At 43.0% G+C, this 22,904-nt stretch overlaps 1 protein-coding gene across 3 annotated transcripts in view; it reads left to right on the top strand.

Moving 5' to 3' along the window:
- The first annotated feature begins 519 nt into the window (after positions 1–519).
- BMX (BMX non-receptor tyrosine kinase) overlaps positions 520–22,904 on the top strand; it is a 57,259-nt gene continuing 34,874 nt past the window's right edge. The window contains exons 1-7 of one of the 3 annotated variants that reach the window (XM_049873374.1): positions 520–782; positions 8,066–8,179; positions 8,545–8,691; positions 9,549–9,653; positions 11,700–11,781; positions 17,991–18,110; positions 19,799–19,863. In XM_049873374.1, coding sequence (XP_049729331.1) covers positions 8,177–8,179; positions 8,545–8,691; positions 9,549–9,653; positions 11,700–11,781; positions 17,991–18,110; positions 19,799–19,863 — 522 coding nt within the window. In that variant the 5' untranslated portion in view covers positions 520–782; positions 8,066–8,176. Of the gene's footprint in view, positions 819–8,065; positions 8,180–8,544; positions 8,692–9,548; positions 9,654–11,699; positions 11,782–17,990; positions 18,111–19,798; positions 19,864–22,904 lie in introns of all 3 variants that reach the window. The other 2 variants (XM_049873373.1, XM_049873372.1) reach the window with 2 other exon arrangements.

The raw sequence follows: 22,904 nt of genomic DNA, 5'->3' as shown, positions 1-22,904 counted from the left end.
TTCTTGTCTCTCCCTAGCCGAGCCTAAAATCTGTCACTAGATTCAGTGTATGTGACCAGCCTGTGTGCACCAGAGAAAAAGATGGACTGAGTGAACCCAAAAGTTATGTTGTCAGAATGAAGTCAAGTGACAATCACCTTTCTTCGTTGCAATCTTGGAGCACCCAACATTGGCAAAACTAATTTCTTTTCCATTTCTAGATTTCTTAATCATTTCAGCTGGGGAATGTGCTCCTTTACGGTTTTGTTAATGGTTCTTCTCTCTCTCGTACGGTCTCAGGCCTCTCTTTGTCCAAGTGTTGAGCTGAAGTTTTTATTGCTTATTCTCTGTGCAGTTTGGCATTACCCAATGGTTTCCTGAAAGAAGTCAGCGTCAGAAGTGGGGCTGTGCAGAGATATTTTCTTGTCCTTTCCGGAAGAAACCTCTAGAAACAAAGGCAGGGTTATCACATGGACCCTAGGGCTGCCTGGGAAAAGCAGGAGGTGCAGATATCAAAGTTGGAACCTTTCTGAAATATGCTTTTGTCTCTGTTTTGACTGCGTTCAATCAGATCAACAAGTGTTGGCTAAGTGTTGAGCGTGGTTTCCTGTGGGATTGTGTAAGGCTCTGCAGGACAATAAACGTTTGGGGGGCACTGAGTAATGTAGCCATTTCTGACCCAGCAGCCGGGAACATGTGAGACAATTTGCTGCTGCTGGAAGGAGGACAACTGGGGCTGGGTTCCTGCAAAGAGAAGATTAACTTTGGCGCTGTGGACCTGGGCAACAGAAAAGGCCGAAATGGTGCGTATCAGCAGCCCGGGCTCCACAGGAAAATAGGTTTGGATCCAGCTGTTACGGGGTCTGGAGTTTTCAAATTTGGGGGAGCCCACTTACAAAACAATAATCCAAAATTATGAATACAAACTCGCTAGGGCTTTGAAAGGGATTGTGTAATTTGGGGCCCAGACGTTCAGACTGCTATCTTTTTGCTGTAAATCTACCCCTGGCTCAAAATTTCATTCAGGGAAAAGAGCAGGTTGTGTGTGTGCTTCCTCTTTTGAGTCCCCCATTATTCTTTAGGCATTGCTTTTCTCTGGCTTTTAATGATTTTTTTTTTCATACCAGCTTCAAAAAACACAAAGAAATGTTATCCATGCCTTCTTTCCTTTCTGTGTACTGTATGGTGTTATTTTAGCACCAGATATTTGATCTTAGGTCCCTGAACCCTTTGCTGTCGAGTTGAATCCCACTCATGGCAATCTCATGTGTTGCAGGGCAGAACTGCTCCATACGGTTTTCTTGGCTGTAATCTTTATGGACGTAGATCTCCAGGCCTTCCTTCGTTGGCACTGCTGGATGGGTTCAAACTTCCAACCTTTCTGTTACTAGCTGAGCACAAACCCCGCACACCACCCAGGTCCCTGAAGGCTCCTTAAATCAAGGGCCCAGGGGATATTTTAGATGGGGATGGAAAGAAGGGAGGGGGGTTAACCACAGCCCTGTACTCACACCTATATAATTTTAAAAGTTCTTGTGCACCGTGATTTGATTTTAAAAAGTAGTACAGTTATAATGTGGTCTCAGTCAGTGCTTCTCAAACTCCAGCGTGCACCTGGGATCTCAGTGAAATGCAGATGCTGTTCCCGTGGGTTCGGGTTGGGGCCTGAGATTCTGCATCTTAACAAGCTCCCAGGTGTTACTGATGCTGCCAGTCCATGGACCCCACTTTGATAACATCCAGGTATTTATTCATAAATCTGGTGGTACAAATACTCAGTCAGTGCGGGGCTGGCTTCAAACCAATTTTAAGGCAAGTGGTCCCCAGATGGAGAGACGGTGCGTCTCGACTTGAGGCTGCCTGGGGAGCTCTTGCTGCCCCCCATGACCCCCAGGAGCTGGGGGAAGGGAGATGACGACTGAAGTGTTATCACTGAGGATCATTTCATTGTCTCCTGTTTTTTAACTTTGCCTATGGAATGATGAGGGGAACGGGTATATGTTTCTAGAATATCTATTAGATGCTGTATCTTCATTTTCTCTTGACTCCTCATAAGCCCTTGAGCTGGTCACTGTTTCACTCTCTTTACAGACGGGGAAGCTGAGGTTAAGCCGTGTAAAGAAACCTGCCAAGTTGCATTAAGACAGAGCAGGGATTGGAACCCACCAAAGCTAGGTGCTTTTGTTCGCACCACTGCCTAAGCAGGGTTCTGTGTTCAACTCATTCAGCCTAATGGAAATTTATCACTTTTTGCTTCCTTCCTAAGAAAGGTGCCCAGAGAGTATGCCCTGGGCAGAGGGGAGTGGGCAGAAGGAAAAGAAGAAAGGGCTTAGAAAAGCTTCAAGAGGCTCTGAAGGTGAATTTCACGCCCAAAGCCAATTTCAGCTCCAACAGGAAGAGCGGTGGAATTTTTGCCTTCTCTGTGAAAAGATAGCCTTGCCAAAGTGTCTGGTTTTCATAACTTCATTTTAGTGCAATTAAGATTAAAAAAAAATTAAGATGGGCGTTCCAAAATGCTGGGAATTTGAGTGTCAATGTTCAAAGGATTTCTGTCCATATCAGGTCAAGATCAATGGTAAGTAACTTTTGCGTGACAAGCATAACCACGTAAAACAGGGACTCGTTGCATTCTGGGGATCCCAGGTTTGTCTTTGGCCAACATCTTAAGATATGTTTTTGAACCACTTTGCCTGGTTCTGAATGAAGCCTTTTGTTCCTGTGTAAACTTATCACCGTGTTCTGTGCAGTTATTTAGCAGGATGATAAGTAGGCCTGTTGTCCTCGTTACAAGAATAGTACAATGAACATCCATATACCCTTTACCTGTTATAGTTCTTGTGCACCATCGGGTCGATTCTGATATGTAGCCACCCCGGGTGACAGAGTAGAATTGCCCCCATGGAGTTTTCTAGGCTGTAATTTTTATGAGAGCAGCTTGCCAGGTCTTTCTCCCTCGGAGCCAACCATGAACCTCTACTCTTTCAGTTAGCAACCAAGCACTTAAACATTGTGCCGCCAGTGCTCCTTGCTCTGGGCAAATATTTGAAGGTCAAGTTTGCTGCAGGTCCTCCATTTTCTCTTCCAGAACCTCCGTCCCCAGTTAGAGAATCTTCCCTCTCCTTACTGCTCTCCCCCTCCGCTGCCCTCCCACCACAGGTGTTATGTTATTATCTTCCCCCCTAGCAAAATCTTTAACTAATGACGTGTAAAGTAAGAGAGGGCAACTAATCAAGACAAAAGGGAAAGGAATTGCTACCCTCATCTCTCAGTTTTAAAGGATAAAGCGTAAGGGCACCATCCTCGACACAGCTGGGAATACACAGATCAGTAGAGGGAATTGTCCAGTGGCCCCATTTAAATATACAGCCTTTCTTCCCTTCCTTTCCTGCCTCCTGCACCCCTTCTGCACTGCGGAGAATTCATCCCAAATTTTGAGTTTGTGTGTTCTTGCCTCTTTTCAAAATATGGGCTGGAGCTTTGCTATTTAATGCTAGCTTGGGGAATTCTGCTGATAGATTGTTTATAGGTCACATCTTTCTGATATTTCCAATGAAAAGTTCCTTCGACGAGCCCTGGTGGAGCAGTGAGTGGTTAAAGTGCTGAGCTGCTAACCAAAAGGTCAGCATTTCGAACCCACCAGCCATTCTGTGAGAGAAAGATGTGGCAGTCTGCTTCCTTAAGGATTACAGCCTTGGAAACCCTACGGGGCAGTTCTACTCTGTCCTATGGGGTCACTATGAGTCGGAATCGATTTGACAGCAATGGGTTTTTTGTTTGTTTGTTTGTTTGTTTGTTTCAATGAGGTCTGGTAAGACCCAAATTGATACCTAGTTCTGCCACACGGTGTGCCTTAGCCAGGGAGTGGTGTGTTGAGCTGAACACATGGATTTTGTTAGCCTGTTTACTGCTGTGGTGGTGTGGACTGTTCACCAGGCAGGACGTCAGAAATCTGGCACTCTGGGCTGTGTCTCTTATGTCCAAGTTTGTGGTCATGGCTAAGTCACTTAGGCTGGTGGGGTCGGTGTCACCTCTGTGAAATGACTGAGGGTTCCTACCATCTTTGACTTTCTGTGGCTGCCTTCCCGTACTTGGGTTAGAGCCATCTCTGGTCAAGAATATGGGCTGTGGAGTTAGACTGCCTGGGTTCAAATCCCGGCTCCACCACGCTAGCGGTGTGACCTGGGCAATTGACTTATCCCTCTAGTCCCTAATGCAGCTATAAGCAGGGAATGGTGTGACAACCAGTGCCATAGGCTGGGGGTGTTACAACCTACCCCATAGGACCGTTGTGAACGGTAAATGAATTGGCATTTCTGAAGCTCTTTAACTAGCACCTGGCACATGGCACACCCTCCTTGAATGTTGTTGCTGTTAGGTGCTATCCACTTGGCCCCAAACCCATAGCGGCCCCACGCACAACAGAACGAAACGATGCCCGGTCCTGCACCATCCCCACGATCAGTTGCGGATCGGACCCTTGTGATCCATAGGGTTTTCAATGGCTGATTTTCAGAAGTAGGTCATCCATCTTAGTCTGCAAGCTCTGCCGAAACCTGTTCAGCACCCTAGCAACACACAAGTCTCCTCTGACGGACGGGTGGTGGCTGCGCTTGAAGTGCATTGGCCGGGAATCAAACCTGGGTCTCCAGCATAGAAAGTGAGAGTTCTGCCACTGAACCACCACTTGCTCCTCCTCCCTTAAATGTTCGCTAGGATTATTATTACTAAAATCACTTGTATCTTTCAAGGTCCAGCTTCAAAGCCCTCCCTTCCGTGACATCTTTCTTGATTATCTCAAGAAAAAACCTCTTCCTTCATTTGGCCTTTCATAGCCTAGTGAATGGGCTCAACTTTAGGACGTGAGTTGTTTCTTTCGGCCTTAGTCTTTTTTCGTCATGGCTCAGTGCCCACAGCGCAGCGTAGGTTTCTCATGTAAGTCCCGTGAAGTGAGACAGCTGTTACCCATCTCATTTTACACCTCAGAAAACTGGGGATTAGAGCAGTGCAGGGGTTTGCTCAGGGTGACACAGTGATAGGATTGTCATCTACTCCAAGCCTTCGGAGTCCACCTCCTCAAAGCAGCCTTGCCTTTTACTTCATTATGAACCTGTCTCTCAAGCCCATGAGCTTTTACTCCGGGCGTGGAGAGCTGACCTTCGTTTCTGCCACCAGTCACACGGTTGGCTTAAAATCAAGTGTGCTGAGTGAAACTGCCAACTTGAACTCTTTACTCTGTCGATACTGTTTCCTTATATATCCTAAATAACCATAGTAATTCCAAGTTGTGTGACTTCCACATGCACCTTTTATGCATGCGGTAGGTTATGTAATGGTTGCTGGCGCCGTTATAGAAAATACCGTATTGATTTCTGCTAGCTTTTTGCCTCGCCTATGCTGTGATCTCTTGCGGGTTTCAGGTGCATAGGGAAATTAGGCAGCGGTGACTATTTGGTAAGCAAATTAATGTGTCTATTCTCCGTGGGTGGTAATATGAGAGTCCAGCCAAATTCTACCTGGTCTTCTATGGAAATAGATTTCTGGTTAATATTGGCTTAGAATCTCATTATATTTTGAAAGATCTTTTACTTTCTAGGTTGGATTCCCCTTAAACAAGAGGCAGACAGAGTTTGACAAGCATTTATAGAGTCAACAGTGAGTCCCTGGGCCCTATTTATTGATTGTTGTAATGCAAGGGAAGAGACATTACATTTCTAAAAATTAGTCATCACTGATGGTCACATCTTTTTGTGTGTGTGTGTGTGCTTTAGGTGAAGCTTTACACAGCAGATTAGTTTACCATTCAATAGTTTATACTCAAATTGTCCCATGACGTTCCCTGCACTCCCTGGAAATGTGTCATTACGCTCCCCATGACCACCCTGAGTTGCCCATTTCCATTCTTCTGGTTTTCCTGCCTCTTTCTGCCTTCTCATCCTTGCTTTTGGGCAGATGTTGTCCTTTTGGTGATGATCACTTCTGATGCCCAGAGAGACCATAAAAGTGCCTTTAGTTTAGAATCCAAGGCTTTTAGAGGAAAACAGAGGCGTACAAAGAAGGGTCAAATGCGACAACAAGTGTAAGCCCTTCTGCTGACGTTCATCGGAGAATGTGCTCCACGGCTCAGTATGTTCCTTTCTAGTCAACTTCCATGAGTTTGGAAACCCTGGTGGTGTAGTGGTTAAGTGCTATGGCTGCCAACCAAAAGGTCACAGTTCAAACCCACCAGGCGCTCCTTGGAAACCCTATAGGGCAGTCCTACTCTGTCCTATGGCGTCTCTATGAGTTGGAATTGACTCAACGGCAATGGGTCTTGAGTTTTCCATGAGTTCCATTTGTCATTGGCTTCTGTGACTCACCACATTGATTTTTTATAGAAAATTCCCCCAAAGACGCATCTTTAATGTGATGCATGTGAAAGTTCTCTAAACAGGCAAGCACTTCTATCATCATGCAGTACTGGGAAAGGCCAAGTTCCACCTGGGACGCTGGGATTGGCATTTTTTTAAACAGCGTTGTTATTAACGTTACAAATTGATTGAGTATCTGAAAAAGAAATGCTTGAAAAGTAAACTTTCGATTCAACCAACCAGATCTGTTTAATTAGCACCCTGCTTTGAAGAGTAATGTTTTAGCTGTGGCTATTAAAGGAATTTGACAGGAGCTTCCGAAGTGTTCTCTTTTTGGCTTTACTAGCTAATTTTTTAAATGTAAAAAGCAAAATGCACTTTAACTATGTTCAGCGTGGTATGATTCCCACACGGTTGACTTTCGCTCACAAAAACTAGACTCTCCAGAGTTTCAACAAGTCTTTAAGCAAATTCTTTTCCGACCTTAGATTTTGGTGTAGAAAGTAAGGTTATCTGAGCAGGTATTAGCATAGAGTCTGTAATGGAAGGAGAGGTGAAAGGTAGGCTCTCTGCCCGCCTTCCCAGGTCCTGCCGGCTCTGCTACACCCTGTCTTTGGGGCCTGGGCAAAGAATACAAGGTCATGGCAAATAGCCCCCATTGTGCTCAAATGTTCCGGATTTCCATGTTTGCAGGAGAATTATTCTTTTATTTTCAGATAAAACAATAGCCAAAGCAAAAGGTGATCAAGGCTTTATTATATTTAGTGGATAAAATTCCTGCTACTTCTGCCTGTAAATCATAGTCTTCAGAGAACGTTCTAGAAATTAATAGTCTACTGATCTATGTATAAATAATAAAAGTTGATTTTCTGGATCCCCCTGCCTAGAGTGGTGGTGAGGTCTAAGGAGGAAAGCTGGCTGGGCCTGACTGTGGCTTATTCAAGTTCAGGCTATATTTCTTAGTCTCCCTTTCTCCCGGCTCCCTGGTCATACTGAGCCCATGATGTTCCTGGGTCAGTGAGAAGGGCCTACTTGTGATTGGATGGGTTCACTTGGCACCCGCTTCCATCCAGACAGAGCCATGCCTGTGCGAGCGCTTCCTGATCAAGAGCGATAAACAGCATGCAAATATCTTCTTTTTAATACATAACCCTGGCATAGCCAGAGGCCACATGAGTGAGTGATGGTGCCTTGGAACAGTAGTTTTGGCTTAAAGCTTGAGATTTCAAGTTAAGGACCCTCCCGGAACGTAGGCTTTGGCTCTAACGAGTATAAGGTGAGTAATGTTAATTACCTTCTGATTACGAATATGCCAAGAAAGGTCACAATCACTGACTGCAGATAACTATGGGGTTTCACAAAGCAAAGAACGTCAGAAGTCAATCGCTGTGGCTTGCTGCTTAACATTGCTGCCTTTTATGATCAGAGCTGACACCTGGCTGAGTGTTGAAACAACAGTCTTAGTAAGAGCAGAAAAATAATGTAGTCATTTTCCAGAAATACCTTAAGTTTGTATGTTTTGCATGATTTGGGGAGGGGAGAGTGGGAGGGGAGCAAAAGTGTTTGTAAATGTGCCAGTTTTTTCAGTTCTTTTAAATCTCTTTTGATAGCATTTTCTATTGCTCTCTCATGATTTTCCCTTGTTTGATTCTATCTTGGGCATTTGTTTGGATTTTCTTTATCAGGAATACTGAAAGCATAGCTATGTCCTTTATGTTAAAGATCTCTTTACTATCAAGGGCTGTAGCTGTCATCTACAACGACAAGAGTCTCACAGTGGTTTGGATAGTTTGGCCAAACAGCTGGTCACATTAATGGAGAGAAACTTCAGTTGATCAATGACTTGAAACATGGTGAGCTGCCTGGAGTCCAAGTTATAAAAAGTTTGATAGCATCTGATTAAATTTGACAAAGGTCTGTAGAATGCTTAAGGCGTAAACAGCATTTTGATAAAGTGATCTGGAGGTTGGTGCAAAGATGCTGACTGCAGAGTGGAAAATGGGTACAATGACTAAAATGCTTTTAAAATCATCATACTTATAAAAAAAATCAAAGCAAGGGCAGTAGAAAAAACTTGTAAGTTTGTGTGCATTTAAACGCCTACTTAGTTAACATTTAAATTATCCCTGAATGAGAAATGGTTGGGTTAAAATTATGAAGGCTAAAGAGAACCTAGCTAGATGCTGCACTCTCATTTTAATTACTTCCTTTTGTTTAGGACGATAATATGGATAAAAAATCCATACTAGAAGAACTTCTTCTCAAAAGGTCACAGCAAAAGAAGAAAATGTCACCGAATAATTACAAAGAACGGCTTTTTGTTTTGACCAAAACAAACCTCTCCTACTATGAATATGACAAAATGGTGAGCCCCTACTTATTCCATTCTTTTAATACTGTTTATTTTCTTCTTAAGTCTCCACAAAGTGGTTGATGACAATAAAACAATATCAGGTTTCTTAGGTTACATGGTAAAGATCAACGTTCACCTACCACAGTGCCTTTTCTTCATGAGGTATAATTGACCCAAGATAAACAATTTTAAAACATCGGTTAACTTTACGAAGCCAAATTATAACGTTGGAACAGTGGTTCTCAACTGAGGGCAATTCCCCTCCTGCCCCAGGGGACACTTGGCGTTGTCTAGAGATATTTTTGGTTATAACAACTGGGGGTGGTGATTCTACTGGCATCTAGTGGGTAGAGGTCAAGGATGCAGTTAAAAAGCCTACAATACACAGGACAGTCCTCACAACCAGGAATTATCTGACCCCAATGTCGATAGTGCAGAGGACCAGGAACCCTGCCTTAAAACAATGCTGGAAATAATTTTTTGTACAGTTGAGAATTCTACCACAGTAAGCTGAAATACTGGCATAGAATTGAAACAAAATGAAGATGATTTTGGGGGTTAAATCTTGGATTTCCTGAGTAGATTAGCCACGTGGCAGGTGGTTTGAAATACACTTCAAGATTATCAAACAAGATTCTTCAGTGCTTAAAGATTTGTTTTTGGAGGAGTATATGAGAATGTGTCCATCCTCGAGAAATAGATTCTGTGTCATTGGGTTTTGACTATTATGGATTAATTGGAAGGTAATTCTTCCATACCCAGCCCTACCCCCCAAACTTCTCCCAAGCATAATCTTAGCTTTATGCTTTTCTTTGTGTACCGCGGTGCATCACGTGGCGCGTCTTATACTTTGCTTTTCCTTAATTCAGAAAAGGGGTAGCAGAAAAGGATGCATCGAGATTAAGAAAATCAGATGTGTGGAGAAAGTCAATCTCGCGGAGCAGACTCCTGTGGAGAGACAGTACCCGTTTCAGGTATGAGGAGGGGCAACAGTCCATCATCTGGAAGGTTCTTTCTTTAATATTTTCTCTTATGAACTCGATGTATCTGGAATAAATAATGATGCTGCAAAACGATTTGTTGAGACAATGTCAAGGCTTGGAGGTGGAGCAAATGGTTAAGTGCTAAGCTACTAACTGAAAGGTTGGCGATTCGAGCTGGACCAGTGGTGCCTCAGAAGGCCTGGTGATCTGCCTCCGAAAGGTCACAGCCATGAAAACCCTATGGAGAACAGTTCTACTCTGTATACATGGGGTCACCAGGAGTCAAAAGTGGTGGCAACTGGTTTGTTTGGTTTGGTTTCTTTTTGGAGGAAGGGGAAGCAAGCAGAGAGTATAAGCAGCAGTGGCCTGACCTGCCTTGTGGTCTGACAATCTCTCTCATCAAGCATTGTTGAGCATCTCTGATAAGCTACAAGGTATCATTGGAAGAAATAAAACACTATCCATGCCCCTAAGGCACATACAAGGAAGTGAGAAAATAGACTGATAAACACACCATTAAATGCAGTGACGGCGAGTGTTAAGATGGCAGTCACAGAGCACACCATGGTGCCCTGAAGCAGAACCATTGCTCCTCACTCCAAGAAGTCAGGGAGATTTTCTACTGGACGTGACACTCGGGTTGAGAAGCACAAGTGGAGGTTAGCCCAGCAAAGGTGGAAAAAGCAGCTGGGACCAAAGAAACAGCAGGTGGCAAAAGGCACTGATGGGTGGCAGAACATGACATGTTTGGAGAGCTCCAAGTAGTCCCAATGAATGAAGCAGCACGTGGGAGAGTGAAGGGAGTTGAGGCTGGAGAGGTGGGCAGGGTTGTATCATGAAGTGCTTTGCACACCATACTAAGGAGTTTTAATTTTATCCCGAACTATTTTAAACAATGCATTGTAAGAGTACGCCTACAGCTACCCTTTGGAAGTGGCATGACCTAGGCCATGCCCTACTTTTATTATAACGTGAACACTTAACTCTCTGATCTAAAGGGTAACGCTAGTATTAGGGACCTGTGGCCAAAAATAAAATAATCCAATTGACAATCCGTACTTCCCATCTTAAAATACAAGAGTAACCAGTTGGGAGAAACCAGGGGAGAGTATGCATAATGAAAGACAATTTAAACCCACATCACAGACCCAACCCAAACACCTAGGGCACTCAAAAGAATACAGGCTTTGGAGCCCCACCGAGCTCCAGGCCTCCCCGTTTATATTTATGTAACCATAGACAACATCCTCAACCTCTCCCTGAGTTTGTTTCCTCATTTACAGAATGAGCGTAATCATATTTTTTCATCGAGTTGAAATAGGGGTAACATATTAAAGTTGCTAGTGAAGAGCCCAGCAACTAGCAGGTGTTCTAAAAATGGTATGTATTTTTTACCAACAAAAGCTGAGTCAATTAGAGACGGATGGAAGGAAGATGTAACCTTCAAACGTTTAAATAAGTGTCTTAAGTAATAGAAAGTAACTTATTCTGGGGGATTGCCGGAATGGGACTTGACCCAACGGACTGAAGTACTAGGGAGATATACTTTTACTCAATATAAACACCAACTGTATAATGATTAGTCTATTTAAAAAATTGGCGATGGTGGTGAACATAGCAGAAAACGCTCTATCCCTGTATTTGTATGAATAAAGCAGATAAACATTTTCCAGGGGCTTGTAAAGGGGATCAAGCGCTGGGCAGACAGGTGGGCTGGAATATTTTAAGGCCCCTGTAATGTCTAGCATTTTCTATGTCTCCATGGTCCAGGGCATTCCTGCTGAGACCTCAGTGTTCACTGCTATCTGATTCATCATTGCTGTGATTTTCCAAAGTGTAGGAATGTCTCAGATAAAAATAAAATTGAGGGACTGAGGCAAAAAAATTTCCGTAGAACTTTTTTTCATTTAATTCCAGAGCTAATATATATCATATAAGAAAACTCAGGGTTTCCTTTGGATAATAGGAAATGTGCCGTTACACGAGGGTGAACTCTGATGCCATTGTATCCAAACGCACCACTCTCTTCCTTTCCAGATTGTCTATAAAGAAGGGCTTCTCTACATCTACGCATCAAATGAAGAGAGCCGAAGTCAGTGGTTGGAAGCATTACAAAGAGGTAATTTAAAAAAATCATAGAAGGGGGTCATCACTTGAGCTCTTTTGAGGCTTGGTGGAAGAACGATGTAGCAGTAAAAGGACTCGATGCCAAGAGAGAACCTACTGATTTTCCTACCGTCCTTGGGCAACGTGCCAGGTTCATCCACATTTTTCATTCTCATTGTTACTTAGAGGAAGCTTGTGGGTCAGATTCCCTTTCCTGCTCAGCACAGAGCTGGCTATTGTGTCTTCGCAGCAGGTTGGAGATGCCAGGCCACCTACCCTTCACCCATTGTGCTTGTCTTTACCAGGGCAAAGTCTAGGTCGCCTCGGGCTGTGCCAGGTCCCACAGCTACTGTATTTTCAATGCTTACAGAAGTCATTATGTTTAAAGTTTACTAAGCACTTACCATTTGCCAGGTACCGTGTCAAGCACTTCTAAAACATTTTCTTAGGTAATCCTCTCAACAACTCTATGGAAAGGGGTGACATTCGTCTTCATTTTTCAGATTAAACCCATTGCCATCAAGTTAATTCCGACTCACAGCGACCCCATGTGTTACAGAGTAGAACTGCTCCATAGGGTTTTCTTGGCTGTCATCTTTATGGAAGCAGATCACCAGGCCTCGCTTTCGAAGTACTGCTGGGTGGGTTCTAACTGCTAACCTTTCAGTTAGTAGCTGAGAGCAAGCCATCTGCACTATCCAAGCACCTAGTTTTTTGTTTTCTTTTTTTTTTTTTTCAGTTGAGTGAAGTGAAGTAAACATGCCTAATACCACATAGCTGATAATGGAGGTCTCGGGACTCAGTTACCCAAACTCAACTTTTTAACCAGTTTAAATGCTAGGCAAAACTGAGGATTCAATAATTCTTCAGCTGCCCTGGTACCAACCTTTGGTAGAAGATAGAGAACCGTGGTTAGCAATTTGGCACTATGGTGTTTCTCACTGCAATATTTTTATTTTAGAGTAGGGTAATGGAGCAAGGACAATATTTAACTCAAATGAATGACTTTATTGGTGGAATTTCAGGTATTAAGCCCCTAGATGGGGGAAGATTTTATTTTGTTTCGTTTAAGTTTTAGATGATTGCTCTTTGTCCACGCACATCACATTACACCATTTTAGACAACCACCTAGTCTACTTCTATGTAAACACATCCTTTTTCCCTTTGCATGAACAGGTTCAGCAACCTGTCCTGTAGGAAAGCCAAGTGGTCCAGTGGGGAAAGAAGGCTCCCTCTGTTCCCAGCAGCTTGCTGAAGTGAGAAGGGCATCCCTCTTAGAGTCAGGCAAACCGGCATCCAAGTCCTGCTTCACTGTGTCATCTAATAAAACCACCTGATGTCTCTGGGTCTCAGTTTCCTGACCTATAAAATGGAACATTTATTCTGAGAATGGTCATGAGCCACAAATAAGTGGCTCATATATAAAAATGTCCTACATGTTAAAGTGAGTCGCTGTGGTTATAATGGGAATTCCAGAAGGGGCTCTGAGATGCTGCTTCCAGTTCAGTCTCCTCTGGGGAGAACTTCCTGGGGGCAGTTGCTATGTAGACAAATCTTGTATGCAGTTTTTGGTCATGCCCTAGGTCCCCCATTGTTGGGTCCTTTGGGGGCTACATAAGGTGGGCAGATTTGGTGAACCCTGGGCAGCTGGTCTTCATGTGTGGGCATGTGGAAGGTAAAAGGAGATCAGAGAAAAGCAAAAGTGCATCTCTCAGCCTCTCATAAAACTGTAGCGAGACTCCATCACTATGGCTGCCATATGCACAATAAGTGATTTATATCAGTTAGTAATGCTTTGGGTTGCTGGTAACAAGACACCAAACAATTGCTGAAACAAATACACACTCGTTCTTCTCACGTGGTAACAAGTCCAGAGGTAGGCAGTCCAGGACTAATACAGCAGTTCAATAAGGTCAACAGGGATCCATACTCTGCCTAGCTTTCTGCTCTGCCACCCTTAGAGGCTCCAAGCTTTCTCAGAAGCCCCCTTGCAATCTTCTGCTTATGTTTCATTGGCCAAAACTGTATCTCGTGGCTAAGCCTACGTGCAAGGGCAGCTGGATGACAGTATGCCACTTTTCCAGCCTCTATGCTGGAAGGTAGCTAGAGAGAAGGGTGGGTGGGATCAGCTGTCAGGTTGAAGGTAGCATGGGGGGGTGGTGTGGATTGGCTGTCAGGTTGGCCAACAAAGCCTGCCAAAGGAAAATAAAGAGGTTCTCTTACTCAAAAACCTCTCCCCTACCAAGTTTCACTGCTATACAATGACTTCTGTTTTTGTGTCTACTATTCTTACTTATTTGGCTAAGGCTTTGTAAACTGAGATAGACAGAATTTCCTGGATGGTAACCTACATTTGGAAAGCTTAGGCTGATCTTCAGTGGGAACTCAAGGAGTATCAACTACCATAGTTCTGAATTCAGTTGACCTGGTATGGATGAAGTGTGCCTTTCCTTCCAAAAATTAGAGCTGAAAGGGATTTGGTAGGGAAGCTGGCATCAATGCCTGAGAGAGTAGTCGAAAAAGCTTGGGGCTGAGGCCCAGGGCTGGTCTTTACTAGGCTTGTGAGCTTGAGCAAGTACGCCACCTGTATTAGTTTCCTCTGGCTGCTGTGAAAAATTACCACAAACTGGGTAGCTTAAAACAACACAAATTTATTTTCCCACAGTTCTGGAGGCCAGAAGTATGAAATCAAGGTGTTGGCAGGACCTTACTCCTCTAGAGGCCCTAGAGGAGAACCTGTTTCTTGCCTCTTCCATCTTCTGGCTGCCGGCATTCGTTGGCTTGAGGCCGCATCATTCTAATCTCTGCTCATGTCTTCACACCACCTTCTCCTCTGTGCATGTCTCCCTCTGTCTCTCTCTTATAAGGACACTTGTGATTGGAGTTAGGGCCATATGGATAATCCGAGATAAACGCTTCATCTCAAGATCCTTTGTTAACTCCATCTGCTAGGATTCTTTTTCCAAGTAAGGTCACATTCACAGGTTCCAGAGATTAGAACATGAAATATCATCAGGAGCCATTATCAGCCTACCATACCACCTCTCTGAATTCAGTTTACCTAACTTTGTAAGGGAAACCCTGGTGGCATAATGGTTAAGAACTATGGCTGCTAACCAAAATGTTGGCAGTTCGAATCCACCAGGTGCTTCTTGGAAACCCTATGGGGCAGCTCTACCCTGTCCTATACAGTACCTGTGTAGTAGGAAGTAATGGGGATTCTGACCAGGAGCTTAGAGAGCAGGTAATGTGCCCAACAAATTACAATGACCATTTGGGACCAAGATCAGAAACTCATATTTTGTAATCTTAACTTCTTTTGTTTTTTTTTTTGTGCTTTCTGTAATAACTCCCTTTTAATTTTCATTAATATTTAGTAAAGTTTCTTTTTTTTTTTTTTAATGCCAGCATTTTCAGCTATGCTGAGCAGAGTTAAACTAAAGGAACAGCACCACTAAGGCCCACTTTAGTGATGTTCATTGAACATCTGCTCTGGACCAAACATTGCACTGGGTACTTCATACACATTATCTCGAATCCTCCCAATGACCCTGCAAAGTAGTTATTATTATCCCCCATATACTTCCTTGGTAGCGTAGTGGTTAAGGGTTCGGCCGCTAACCAAAAGGTCGGCAGTTTGAATCCACCAGGCGCTCCTTGGAAACCCTACAGGGCAGTTCTACTCTGTCCTATAGGGTCACTATGAGTCAGAATCAACTCGATGGCAGTTTGGTTTTTTTTTTTTTTAATATACTTCTTTAAGTCAGTGTCATAAAGGGGCAGCAGAGCTCCCTTGGGATTAAAGTAAGAAATCCTCAAAATGAACATAAAATCAAGAGGGGGAGAGTTGAAGCCACAAGTAGAGCCAGCCCTCCCCACCTGGAGACTCTTCTTGAATTATTCTCTATTAAGGGGCAGTTCTACCCTGTCCTATAGGGTCGCTATGAGTCGGAATCGACTCGACGGCAGTGGTTTGGTTTTTTTTTGTTTGTTTGTTTTTTAAGGCCTTGTAGGAAACCCTGGTGGTGTAGTGGCTAAGTGCTACAGCTGCTAACCAAGAGGTTGCAGTTCAAATCCACTAGGCGCTGCTTGGAAACTCAGTGGGGCAGTTCTACTCCATCCTATAGGGTCCCTATGAATCAGAAGTGACTTGATGGCAATGAGCTTTGTTTCTTTCTTCTTTTTTTTTTTTTAAGGCCTTATAGTTTTCTCTGTATTTCAAGAGAGGCTAATTTGTGACAGACACAAGACTGTACTCCGATATTAGGGTTTCGTTCCTTTAGATTAAACATCGCCCTATCCCTGTGGTTATCTGTTTTTATTTTATTTTATTGTGGTGAAATATATAACAAAAAGTTTGCCATCATAATCATTTTTTTTAGTGTACAATGCAGTAACATTAATTACATTCACCGTGTTGTGCTACCATCATTACTATCCATTTCCAAAAGTTCTTCATCACTTCGAACAGAAACTCAGTACCCCTTCAGCAATAGCTCCCATTCCCGCCTCCCTCCTGGCCCTGGTTAACCACTGATAAACTTTGGCCTCTATGCATTTGCCTAGTCTAATATTTCATAGAGATGGGACCATACAGTATTTATTGTTTTGGGTCTGACCGTGGTTAGTTTTTTAAATGCACATACTCCTAGAAAAGTAGCCCCATGTTGTGGATTGAAGTGTGTCCCCCGAAATATATTGAAGTCCTAGCCCCCGTACCTGTGAATGTGACTCTGCTTGGCAATAGGGTCTTAGAAGGTGTTATCGGTTAGGTTAACATGAAGTCATACTGGACCAAGGTGGGTCCTAATTCTATAGGACTGGTGTCCTTATAAAAGAGGAGAAGACACATACAGACAGGGAGACAGAAGAAAGAACACCATGTGACACTGCAGCTGGAAGCCGAGGAAGGCCTGGAGCTGCCAGGAGCTAGGAGAGAGGCATGGAACCGATTCGCCCTCTGAGCCTCAGAAGGAAGTAACATAGCCAACACCCTAATCTCGGACTTTCAGCCTCCAGAACTGTGAGACAATACATTTCTATATTTTGTTAACAGCAGACCTAGGAAAATAAGATGCCCCATAAATCATTCATAACTTACTGTAAATACGCCAATGCCATGAAAGAGAAATAAGGAATGAGAAAACATTCTAGAGTCCAGGGAGACTAAACAGACAAGATAACTAAATGCCAGATGTGATTCTGGATTGGATCCTAGATCAGAAAAAATAAAAGATTATGAAGAACATTACTGGGACAATTGGCAAAAATTTGAATATGAGATGTATATTAAATAATTGTATTGTATCAATGTTAAATTTCCTGAATAAGAGAATGTCTTTGTTCATAGAAGTTACATGTTACATGGGTGACATTATTTAGATCATAACATCTGCAGCTTACTGTCAAATGGTTAAGCATAACATAATAATAATAAGAAATATGTATGTACAGAGAGAAACAGACAAAGCAAATGTGGCAAACAGCTAACAGTTGATAATCTAGGTAAATGGTAAGAGCCCTGGTGACACAACAGTTAAGCACTTTGCTGCTAACTGAAAGGTTGGCAGTTCAAATCCATCAGCCTTGTTACGCGAGAGCAAAGACCTGGCGACCTATTCCTGTAAAGATTATAGCCTAGTAAACCCGCTGGGGGCAGTTCTACTCTGTCCCGTAGGGTTACTATGAGTCAGAATCGACTCGAAGGCACACGCCAACAACAGGCAAAGGGTATACGGATGTTCATTGTACTATTCTTGTAACTTTTCCGTACTTTTGAATTTTTCAAAGTCAAAAGTGGGAGGTAAGTATACGTTTATTAGAACCTTTTTCTTTTTGCTAAGATTTAGCCCCACCCTCTCGCCTCCTCCTGCCACCATCAAACACCACGTGCCCTCACCCACTAACTTCCTTTAGGAATGTATTTCTAAAATCCTGATACTAAGCTAAGCTGTATATGAATATTTTTTACTATTTTTAAAAGGACTGATATATGTTATTGTGTTGTTCTCACTCTACACATGATTAGACCTTTTTTTTTTTTTTTTGGCTGTTTAACTTCTGAGTGAAAGACTTATATCCTTTGGGAACCATTCACTCTTACCCCGGTTGCTGGCAAAAGGGGGTTTCCATTGTTCTGTGATAACGGTGCTCACTAAATGTGTTTCTTCTGTTGGGCCGATATTTGCTCACATCTTGTTTGCTTTCTGCCTGCTCCCCAGAGATAAGGGGCAACCCTCATCTGCTGATCAAGTACCACAGTGGGTTCTTCGTGGACGGGAAGTTTCTGTGCTGCCAGCAGAGTTGCAAAGCCGCCCCCGGATGCACCCTCTGGGAAGCATGTAATGTCACCCCTCGGCTGGGCCGGCCCCTGGGTGAATGGTGCCCCATTAAGCCAAACCCCCCAGATGCCAGAACAGCTTGCCAGTTCAGGAAAACAGGCTCTTCCAGATTGGCTGCCATCATGAAAATCCAGCCTTGCAGATAACGATCTGCAAATGAGGTCTAATTCTCGGGTCAACTGAGTCGTGTTCATTAAAAGCAAGAACAATATTAACATCTGCCATTCTTGCATTCCATGAGGAATCTTTTCAAATGTAGAACCATGAAGCAAACAAGGAGCTATTTCCTCTCATAATTCTCCCTGGTTGGAGATAAACCTCCAAACAGGTAGAATGTGGTGAACAGTATCACCATGGTGCCAACAGCCAGGCTTCCCACATGATAAGAAGACCAGTCCTCTTTTCTTAAAAATAATAAAAATCATAAACCAAAAAAAAAAAGTTCTTAAAAGAAATCAAAGGATAAAATTTAAGTAACACTTCTAATCACCGTGTATACCTAAATGGGGGATGGCTGCCTTTTAAAAAATCTATATAAAGTGGTTTACCATGTTGTCCAGGCTTCTTGACTTCTTAATGATATCAAGAGAAGGTAGAGAAGGGTTTACGTTAAGTGCAATCAGGTTCTACTCAGAGTTATAGTCCTAGGGAAATGAAAAAAAAAAAAAGAGGGACTTAGATATTTTAAAAGGAGCCCTGTTGGCACAACAGTTAAGCACTCAGCTGCTAACCAGAAGGTGGGCAGTTCGAACCCACCAGCTGCTCCACAGGAGAAAGATGTGGCAGTCTGCTTTTGTAAAGATTTACAGTCTTGGAAACTCTATGGGGCAGTTCTACTCTGTCCTGTAGGGTCACTGAGTCAGAATCAACTCCGCAGCGACAGCTACCCAAGCATAATTTATTCCTTTGACTTTCATTGTTAAACTACTGGGTAGCCTGTGGGCATAGCTACTAGAAAGGAAACAGCTTCTTTGCTTCTTTCTGTGTCTAAGATGTCCTAGTCTACCCTCTTTCCAGGATACATGGTCTATAAGTAGGTTGACAGTGCCATTCTGTGCCTGATATCCTGGCATAATTATTAAAAGTGTCTTTTACTGTCAAAAGTGTCCCAGTTTGGGCAGTAAACCATATATAATCACTTTATTTATTTATAAGACTTACAGTGCCTTCACACTCAGAGCTTGGACATCTATCTACTTCTGCCGGTAGAAAGAGAAATCAACAATTATCCTCGGAACAGAAAAAGAACATGCAATAGATTTGTTCATTTATTCATCAGCTATTTATTGATCTTTAAGAATGATTCAGACATCTTGTATGGGCCAATCAAAGAGGAATCAGACATGAATTCTGACCCCTAGGTAGTATACACTACCTGACGAGATTAGGTATCTATGGCTCAGATACAAGGTGGAAATGAGGTATAAATTAATAGGCTATAGGATTTAGAGGAAGTTGACTTTTTTAGGCAGATTTGGGAGAATATCGATAATCTCTGGTGAAAGAGGGGTGTTTGAGTTGAGTATTATACAGGAAAGGTACAGCGTCATTCCAGATGTTGTGTCTAAATTCATTTAATCTGGAGGATTGTTGACATAAATTGGCTCATTCTTTGGACCCATAGCATTGGGTATTTTGCATTGTTTAATTTAAAGCTCCTTCTGACATTACTTGGTTTTACTTTCCAGATGCTGACCTGCACATTGCAACCAAAGAAGAGAAGTATAGACCTCTTGTCTTCCCAGACAGGGTGGTAAGTCAAATTAAAACTTTTTTATTTGGCATGGTCAGGATATATTAAATAAACTAAGAGTTGCCAGATTCAAGACTAGAAAATCTGGGATTCGTTCAGACTGTTCAGCAAAGAGAGAAAAAACATAGGTTACCAGTAGCAATGGGCATTTTCAAATAATGAATTCCAACACAGAATCATTTTACCATTTTGTATTTAATTAGTGGGCCTTTTTCCAGCCACTAAGCACACAATTATTCACCTCTCCCCCCAAGCAAAAACAACAACAAAAATATACAGGTGCCTGTAGGAAAAGCTCTTAAGAAGGTATCCACACATAACATGGAGCTATTATTAGCTGTTATTCCTCCCCGCCCACCGGTATGGCCATGACTGCCCTGCGTAACTGTCCTGGTGATGGCATGGGACTCCCTAGGGCACAAGCAGAAAACAACTGAATTCTTTTCCTCCATCATTTCTTCAAAATCACTCAGTGAGCTTTCTTCTCTGCCCTTGGATGAAGTCTCAGGCAGCTCCATCTCTTTTCCAGTCACTCTCTGTTAAAAATCTCCCCTATTACCAGTGGTTCTGAGAACGGTCTCTAAATTGGCCCAACCGATGTTATAACCATACAACTCCAAATATCATTCCAGGTTAAAACTTCTCCCCTCCATCTAGCTTGGGTCTGCATCAGCTGGCCACCTGCATTGGGGTGGGGGCCATGGGGAGGCTGAAATTTTTGACCCTTCCAGGGATGGGGCTCAGAAAGAGGGGGACTAATGAAAAAGAGACACTCACAAGTGGCTGGTCCCATCATGATTTGCTATTGGTGGCTTCTGGGTGAGACAGCTTCTCAATGCTGAATCTTTATCTTGGGTGACTTTCATGAGTTTCCTGGCGGGGAGTATCTCCAAATGCCATTTTATGACAGAGGAGATGTCTTGACTCACAGCTCTTAGGTTTCCAGTCTTCATTTCCTCTACCAGGTCAGTTCAGCCATTTGGGGCAGAGTTCCTTTCAAGATGGCACTCAGCCAACTCTTTCCCAAGGGTGGAATTGGACTATAGGAAAACAAACAAAACCTTTATTGCTCTTGTTAATAAAACTGGATGTGACTTGCTCTCACAGTACAGGCCACCACTCTCCTGCTCTGCCTCCTCGGGTTCATAGCCACAACTTCCTGCTTTTAGATTTCTCAGGCAGGTCTCAGGTTCCTCAAATGCCAGGAGACACACAAAACAGTCTCCTGGTGGTTCTTGAGAAGCTTGCCTGAACCTAAGCGGGTGCCTCCACCCAGTAGCATCACTAGGGGGATGTAGGGGGTTCAGCCTCTATCGGGTGACACTGTCAGAGGAGGTGACGCCAGAATGATGGTCTATAAAATTTTTGTGCAGTGTTTCAGCAGAAATTTATTATTTTTTATAAAAATATCCCTGTAGTTAGTTCAACAACAACAACAACAACAAATTTTTTCGTAAGCCCGGCTTGGATGTATCAATATACCTACAAAAGGGCTATGCTAATTTACTTTTTGATCCTCCTAACATGTGCTGCGGTCAGAGCTGTCATTATTATGCAATTACAGTGACACTTCGAATCAGGCGGTTTCATCTGCACGTGCTATAAGCGCACGCTGTTGTTTTCATTGCTGCCAGTGTTTTTACAGTTGCCGATTTTGTCAAATTTATGGTGTTTTAGCTACAACATAGTGGTAATTAGCACGGGGAGGGGCAGTGGCATCATGAGTTACCACACTGGGTGACACCAACCCTGGTGACACCACTGTCTCCACCCCAACACACAAACACACACTTACTTCTTTCTTTCTAAGTAAAACTCATAATCTTTGTGAGCCAACCTGATGGGTAGAAAAACAATCTATTATTATGGTTTGGGGTTTTTACTATGAGGGACATTGCTGTTTGGGTTTGGATACCTGCTTCAGTCCTGAAGCTTGGAAAACGTAACCCTGTAATGATATCTAAGAGCAATGCCCAGAATAGGCAAATCTATACAAACAGAAGGTAGATTAGCAGTTGCCTGGGACGGTGGGCGGGGATGGGGATTAACCGTAACTGGGCCCAGGGGGATCTTCCTGGGATGCTGAAAATTTCCTAAAACTGGATCGTGGGGAAGGTTGTGCAACTTGATAAATTTGCTAAAAAGTCATTGAATTGTACATGTCTTAAGGGTTAACTGTACAGTATCTAAATTATACCTCAATAAAGTTTGTTTTAAACAAATCTACTAGCAGAGCCGGAAACAACGGCATCTCGTCTCTGGTAAGGAATTCTTTGGGAAATGTGTTGGAAATTGTTAGTCAGGTAAATCAGTGGCCAAGGGTTCCAGAAGCCTGTTTGCATTATCAGCAGCCCGAATAAACCTGGGGTCCGAGAGGGAACCGTGAAAAGCATGTTTTCCTTTTACCAGAGAATTCAGTAGAGGACTTACTTTCCTGAGCCGAGGAAATAGAAATCAGCTGTGCAGCTGTTCTGTTCAGATTTCCACTGAGGGAACTTTCCACTGTGTTTATCTTTGGAGAGAACCCGCCTCACAGCTCATAAATAACAGTGTTCTGCATAACTAAAATTTCCAGGATGTCCAAGCCTCAGCCAAATAAACCATATACCCTGAAAAAAGAAAAAGAAAGTATGGTTTGAAAAAAAATGATCTTCAGAGCTGATACATATTTGTAGATGAACTTTTAATTGAAGCATAACATGCACTTAGAAGTCTTAAGTGTTCAGCTTAATGAATTTTCACAAACTGAACACACCTGTATAAACCAAATTCTCCCCCCTCAAAAAAAACCATTGCTTTCGAGTCCATTTTGACTCATAGCGATCGTATAGGCCAGAGTAGAACTGCCCCTTAGGGTTCCCAAGGAACAGCTGGTGGATTCGAACTGCCAACCTTCTGGTTAGCAGCTGGGTTCTTAACCACTGTACTACCAGGGCTCCAGAACCCCAAAGGTACACTCATATTCCTTTTAGTCACTGCATCCTGCCAAAAGTGATTGCTATCCTAACATATCACACCATAGGTTGATGGTTTTTGATTTT

Source organism: Elephas maximus, chromosome X (genome assembly GCF_024166365.1).
Source record: "Elephas maximus indicus isolate mEleMax1 chromosome X, mEleMax1 primary haplotype, whole genome shotgun sequence".
Taxonomy (NCBI): domain Eukaryota; kingdom Metazoa; phylum Chordata; class Mammalia; order Proboscidea; family Elephantidae; genus Elephas; species Elephas maximus.
Note: the sequence above shows the minus strand (reverse complement) of the source record. Positions and strands in the feature narration are given on the sequence as shown.